This window comes from Callithrix jacchus, chromosome 12 (genome assembly GCF_049354715.1).
Source record: "Callithrix jacchus isolate 240 chromosome 12, calJac240_pri, whole genome shotgun sequence".
Taxonomy (NCBI): domain Eukaryota; kingdom Metazoa; phylum Chordata; class Mammalia; order Primates; family Cebidae; genus Callithrix; species Callithrix jacchus.
The window spans coordinates 42,544,847-42,551,982 of record NC_133513.1 but is presented as its reverse complement, the minus strand read 5'-3'; the positions used below and the strand labels follow the sequence as shown (position 1 = coordinate 42,551,982).

General features: G+C 49.6%; 1 protein-coding gene and 1 pseudogene across 1 annotated transcript; both read right to left on the bottom strand.

Annotated features, from left to right (window-relative positions):
- Positions 1-574: 574 nt before the first annotated feature.
- LOC144578801 (tubulin beta-8 chain-like) lies at positions 575-2,961 on the bottom strand (annotated as a pseudogene).
- A 1,174-nt stretch (positions 2,962-4,135) lies between these two features.
- LOC128929277 (large ribosomal subunit protein eL29-like) lies at positions 4,136-4,603 on the bottom strand. The gene has a single exon (XM_054242883.1). The coding sequence runs from the start codon at positions 4,601-4,603 to the stop codon at positions 4,136-4,138; it is 468 nt and encodes a 155-aa protein (XP_054098858.1).
- Positions 4,604-7,136: the final 2,533 nt, after the last annotated feature.

The following is a 7,136-nucleotide window of genomic DNA, read 5'->3' as shown; positions in this document are numbered from 1 at the left end:
GCAAACCAAAGTCAGCAGCTCACTAAAAGTGGTCTACACCATGACCAGGTGGGACTTATCCCAGGAATGCAAGAGGGACATTCCACCTGGGTCACTGGCCACGTTTAAGGCTTCAGAAACAGAGGACCAGCTGGTCCCCCGGAAGTTCAGTACGTGGGATAAGCCAACCCTTGCCTTCAGGAATAGGTTTCCCATCAAGTAGCTGCCCAAGGCCCAGGACAGCCCCAAGTTCTTGTGAAGCCTGCTGCCTGCCACTTGCCTTGTCCACAGCCGACCCCTCCAAGGGCCACTGGAATGCTTATTCCTGGGTATGTGATAAACCCAAGACAGCTGCAGCCTTGCTGTTCCACTATGCCCATCTGGCAGCGTACCCAGAGGGCTCATAGAAAGAAGTTGGAGGTGAAACAAGATGCTACAAGAATACTTTATTAGGCAAAACCAAATACTATGGAAGTGCTTTAAAAGCAACAGGAGATGTGAACACACAAAGAACAAGTGTGGTAGTGGCCCATGGCTATCAGAACACACTCAAGAACCCACACTGCTTTCCCCCTTTACCCAGAAAGGGAAGGCTCTAGGCCACCTCCTCGGCTGTGGCTTCCTGGTACTGCTGGTACTCAGACACCAGGTCATTCATGTTGCTCTCGGCCTTGGTGAACTCCATCTTGTCCATGCCCTCACCCATGTGCCAGTGCAGGAAGGCCTTACACCTGAACATAGCAATGAACTGCTGAGACATGCTTGAATTGCTCCTGGATGGCTGTTGTTGCTGATGAAGGTGGCTGACATTTTTAGCCCTTTGGGTGATACGTCACAGATAGCTGTTTTACATTGTCGGGGAGCCAGTCAGCAAAGCAGCGGCTGTTCTTGTTTTGAATATTGAATATTTGCTCATCCACCTCCCTCATGGACATGTGACCCCTGGAAATGGCAGCCACTGTTAGGTAGTGGCCATGACAGGGGACTCAGGCAGCCATCATACTTTGGCATCAAACATCTGCTGGGTGAGCTCAGCCACAGTGAGGGCCAGGTACTGCTGGCTGCTCCAGCTGGTCAGCGGGGGCAAAGCCAGGCATGAAGTGCAGCCAGGGAAATGGGACCGTGTTCACGGCCAGCTTCCGAAGGTCAGCATTCGGCTGGCCTGGGAAGAGCAGTCACAGGTGATTCAGGTCACTGTAGGTGGGTGTGGTAGTTTGAGGATTGTGGAACAGAAGTTACAGAGAGCTTCGTTGTCAATGCAAAAGGTCTCATCTGCATTTTCTGAGTTGGTGGACTGAGGGTGGCATTATAGGGCTCCACCACCATGTCTGACACCTTGGGTGAGGGCAGGATGCTGAATGTGTTTATGATCCTGTCTGAGTACTCCTCTCTGATCTTACTGATGAGAAAGGTACCCATTCCAGACCCATTCCCCCCACCCAGGGAGTGGGTCAGCTGGAAACCCTGCAGGCAGTCACAGCTCTCGGCTTCCTTCCTCACAATGTCCATCACCGACTCCATCAGCTCTGCACCTTCTGTGTAGTGCCCCTTGGTCCTGTAGTTCCCGGCCCCACACTGACCTGTAAGACGGTACAGCCAGTTACCCGGTGGCCAGGTCATCAGTGGTCACCATCACAATGCAGAAAGGGCCAAGTGTCACATGTGAGGTGAAAGCACCATTTACCCTGCAGGTGGAGCATGTGGAACCTCCTCCCCCAAAGTTACAGGACAGCAGCCTCCCCTGTTAGAAATTAAGTCAGAAGTGAAACCTGAAACAGCCCAACAACAGACCTCCCTGCATGTGGTTCCTGCCCTTTCCCAGGAAAGGCAGCAGCCAGGCCCCAGCTCAGCTTCCTGCAGGGGGATTACATCAGCAGCAGTTCACCTTGTGGAGACAGCTGGGCTGTCTCCCAAAGTCCGTTTAGGAGAGGCAGATTGAGTGACTCAGCTCATAGGAGGGTGTTCAGGGGCCCTGGCTCCACAGTTCTTACAGCGGTGACCTTGGGGTACTCCTTGACTTTGAGCTGCCCTGGCTAAGAAGCTGCACCCCCGTCCTCACCCGCAGCTCACCAAAGATGAAGTGGTCCAGCCTGAAGATCCGCCCGAAGGGCCCGGAGCACAGAGAGTCCATGCTACCCGCCTCCAGATCCACAAGCACAGTGCAGGCCACATACCTGCCACCTGAGGGGGATGGGAGGGCATCAGCGAAAGGAGGGCGGCCGTTTGCAGGAGGGCGGTGGGGAAAGGACTGGGGCCTCACCGCTGGCCTCATTGTAGTACACGTTGATGCGCTCGACCCGCAGGTTGCTGTCCCCATCATAGGTGCCAGCAGGGTAGATAGCATGTTCATCAGAGATCACCTCCCAGAATTGCAAGAGACAGGAGGAGCCAGACAGGCCAGGGCTGGGTCATGGAGGCCAGGGAGCTGGAGGTGCCCCAGCCTCTCTCCCACTCCCACCTCAACCCCAACCCCAACCCCAAGCCGCCGGGTCCCTGGGAATCCACCTTGGCCACCTCACCAGCCGCCCAGCTCCACCACATCCTGGGCAGGGAACTGAGGGGTAGCAATGCAGGGGCACCACCCCCACCACTGCCAACATCTTCCCCAGCCAACCAGCAGGCCAACTCTGGGTCCTCAGAACCCCAGCCACCAACCTTGGTGCGAATCTGGTTCCCGCACTGTCAGGGCAGCATGAGGACGAGCTCCCTCAAGGCCAAGGATGGACTAGGGAGGCAAGAGAAACGCTAGGAGGAACAGACGTGCAGCGGCAGAGCCCGCACGCCACCAATGCTTAAATGGCCCCACGCCCACCACCCCCAGCCTCGAATTGGGCTCACAGAATAAGCAACAGCTTTGCTTCCACACAGGTGTAACCACCTGTGAATCCCCTGGAGCTTAGCGTCTGTTGGAGAGTTCAGGTGACCTTGCTGCTGTCCTTTCCACGTTGGGGAAAGCTGGTCAGCTGGAGAACTTCCTCCCATGTCTTCGGTAAGAGTAAAACCCTAGCTGAGCTGAAACTGGGATTTCCTCCCATGTGGGAGGGGAAGACTTTTGTTTCCATTTTCACAGAGTGCCTTTGCACCTATCCTAGACTGATGACACATTTTTGTAATTGATGAGTCCTTTTATCTATTAGGAGATCTGTGGTTAGGAAAGGCCTTCCTTATGTTAACTCTACAGGACTTAATTATAAGTCTTCCTTTGGAGCAGCTCAAACCCTCAATAAGCTATGGGTGTTAGAGATAGTCAGGCCTCTGATTTAGCCAGTCTTCTTTAGAGTATGATTAGCCCTTTCACCTTCAGAAGACTGCAGTCTCCACGCAGAGGGACGGTGATTCTAAAGCTGAGGATAGGTGTTGGGATTCGCCTGCTGTGAAAAGATGGGCCATTGTCACTTTGCAGGCTTTTAGATGACCCAAACGGAGGTATTATTTCTTCTGATGAACACTTTTCAGATAGGGTGGGGAATGCCTTGATCTAACCAGTGAAGGTATCAGTAAGCATTAGCAAATATTTGACTCTCCTGCAGAGGGGCATCTGAGGAAATTAGGGTTGCCAGTCCTCACCTGGATAGGTTCCTCAATGTTGGACAGGTTTAACTGGAGGAAGAGAAAATTGCCGGCTGTTTGGGTTATTTTAGGCACAGAGCTCGCAGGGCTGAGTCACCTGCTTTAGTGTCTTGAAAAGATGTATCCCCATAAACAAATGAGACATGAACTGAAAGAATCCCTTCTAGGGTGAAAAGAGTCACGAAAGTGCTTATTTTCCTACAATTGGTACTTGGCATTGGTAATTTATTACCATCAGTTAGCCAGCCAGAGGGGTCCTGGACTAAACTGCGATCCCTGGCCTATTTTTGTTCTTCTTCAGAGGATTCTGGCCCAGCTCTGTGTATGCTGACCAGCATGCCCATAGCTTTCATTGGCCGTTTCAGTGCAGTGACCTTGGCTGCTGCATCTCCATGGGCATTTCCCTTTTACACAGTCAATCTCTCTTTTGATGTCCTCTGCAATGAATTATAGTCACTTTTTTTTCCTACCTCAGGTTTATTTGTAGAAATAGTACAGGAGGACCCCAGCCCCATGCAGACGGCAGCCCAGGGTGGGAGGGGGGTCACACCAGTCTTTCTGTCTTCACGTTGGCAAACAGAGATATCTACTCTGAAGCCTTTGTAGGGGCCTGGGCACCTTTGGGAGCCTGAGCTGGAACTGCAGCTGGAGCTGCAGCCTGGGCCTTGGTTTGATCCTTGGCCTTGGCCTTTGACCAGCAGAGCCTGAGCTTCTTGGCAATGCGGGCACGAGCACACTTCCCAAGCTTGGGGTGGGCAATGTTGGCAAGTTGATTGAACTTGCGGCTGACACCCTTTGGGATCTTGGGCATAACCTCCTTGGGCTTTACGATGACCTTGATGGCCTCAGTACGTGCACTCATGGCCTTGGTGGTGTTGGCACGTATCTTCTTTAGGTCCTTCTTCTTGTGCTTCTTGGCAAAGCACATGTTCCTCAGGAACTTGGAGTCCACCCCCTTAAGAGATTCGTATCTTTGTGATCGGGGTTCCTTGATACCATTTCTGCGCCATTTTCTGGACTGGTTGTGTGTGGTGTGGTCCTTGGACTTGGCCATGTCTGCACCTAAGCCGCGGTTCCCCTATAGTCACTTTTTTTTTTTTTTGGCAGCAAAGCAGAATTCTAATAAGCTCAAAATCTGAGTGATGTTGTATGGAAAAGCCCTTGGTGGTCAGGAGTCCCTGCCCATTCCAAACTACAGCATAAGCATGAAGCACTCAAAAATCATAGGTAGAATCAGTGTAATGTCAACTTCGAAATCCTTTCCCAACCTGCAGGGCTCTAGTAAGTTCAATTAACTCAGCTTTTTGAGCTGAGGTAGAGGCCAGCAAGGTTTGTGTCTTGGTTATCTTGTGCTGACTAATAAGAGCATATCCAGCCCTCCTGTTTTCCTGATGCATAAAATAACTTGTGTCTATTACCCACTCTTCCTTGGGATGGTCAAGGGACTCATCTCTCTAAGTCTGGCCTGCTAGAATAAATTCGATTCATAACCTGTGATAGGGTTTGGCTGTGTCCCCAGTCAAATCTTATCTTGAATTGTACCTCTCATAATTCCCGTGTGTCGTGGGAGGCACCCAGGGGGAGGTAATTGAATGGGGGGGGCAGGTCTTTCCCATACTGTTCTCATGACAATGAATAAGGCTCATGAGATCTAATGATTTTATTTTTATTTATTTTTTTTTTGAGATATAGTCTTACTCTGTTGCCCAGGCTGGAGTGCAGTCGTGCGATCTCGGCTCACTGCAACCTCTGTCTCCTGGGTTCAAGCGATTCTCCTGTCTCAGCCTCACAGGTGCCCACCACCAAATCCGGCTAATTTTTGTATTTTTAGTAGAGATAGAGTTTCACTGTGTTGGCCAGGCTGGTCTTGAACTCCTAACCTCAGGTGATCCACCTGCCTCAGCCTCCCAAAGTGCTGGGATTACAGCTGATGGTTTTATAAAGAGGAATTTCCCTACCCAAGCTCTTTTGCCTTCTGCAATGTAAGAGATGTGACTTTCCTGTTCATTTGCCTTCTGCCATGATTGTGAGGCTTCCCCAGCCATGTGGAACTGTGAGTCAATTAAACCTCTTCCCTTTATAAATTACCCAGCCTCGGGTGTGTGTTTATTAGCAGCATGAGAACAAACTAATACATCCTGTATGCCAGAAAGGCTGGGAGCACCTGTGGACTCTGCCGGATAAGTAGATGGGTTTATGATTTGGTAGACTTTAATTATGTCTGGAGTGTCTAGCAACAATACTTTTATAAATGTTCTCCTGTTATCCACTGGTGCCCTTTAGTTTCTAGGACCACCTTCCCTTGGTGTAGGGTCAGAAACCTTTTGGTGCTGTCCTAATGTTAGTTTATTAGCTTGGCCTACTAGAAAAGTTGTAGCAGCAGCAGCAGCTCTAAGACATCCAGGCCACCCTCAAGCCAACTGGCCTATCTGCTTAGAAAAGTAAGCTACTGGCCTTGGAATAGTCCCCATTTTTGGGACAAGATTACCCAAGGCCTATGCCTTGCTTTTGGCCACAAAATGGTTCATCCGACTTGGGGATTCCCAAGGCTGCAGCAGAGCCCAGTTTCTCTTTGAGACTATCAAAGTTTGGCTTGCAGTTCTAATTACATTTGAGGAGCTCTAAATCTTTCCCTTTCAGTGTATCATATAAAGGCTTGGCTGCATATCCGAATCTGGGTACCCATAAGCTGCAGTGTCCAGCCTCCCCTAAAAAGGCCCTCAGTCATTTGTTAGACTGGGACTCTTAGATGATGAAAAAAGTTTTGTTTTTTTTTTTTCCTCCTAGGGATGTTTATCAGTTCCAGAGATTAAGACAAATGCCAAATATTTGAGTCTTTGAGTCAAAATCTGAGCCCTGTATAGTGATACCCTATATCTGCCAGTTGCCAGGAAATTTATCAGTATTATTGTCCAAGTCTTCTTTAGTTCGGCTAGCAAACAATGGGGTGTATGGAGACAACAACCGCATTAACTTTTTTATTATTTCATTTTATTTTATTCAAGTGATTCTCCTGCCTCAGCCTCCCGAGTAGCTGGAACTACAGGCATGTGCCACCATGCCCAGCTATTTTTTTGTATTTTTAGTGGAGACTAGTTTTCACCATGTTAGTCAGCTTGGTCTCGATCTCCTGACCTTGTGATCCACCCACCTCTGCCTCCCAAAGTACTGGGATTACAGGCGCGAGCCCCCACACCCTGCTAAAAACTGCATTTATAAATGCTCGAAGGTTTCTGACAAATCTGTTCTCACATTAGGCTTTTGATCTGGTAACATGGGAGTGTTGTAAGGAGACTCTCATGGCCTTAGTAAGTCATATGGCAAGAATTTAGCAATAAGGGATTGAAATTCCCCTCATGCTTCTTGCCTTAAAGTGTATTGTCTCTTCCGAAGGCAAGGAGCACTAGGCTGAAGTTGGATTTGAATGGGGGAGGTGTTTAGTGTGTTTCCCAGAGCCTGTGTGGCCCAAACCTCAGGATTTACTTGAGACCACACCTCGGGTGGTAAATGTGACAGCTCATGCTTAACTTCTTTTTTTTTTTTTTTTTTTCTGAAGAGTTGGGAACAAAAATAACACTTTCTCTGCT

Coding starts and splice junctions, on each gene's coding strand:
- LOC128929277 (XM_054242883.1), bottom strand. CDS start 4,603: ATGGCCAAGTCCAAGGACCACACCACACACAACCAGTCCAGAAAATGG.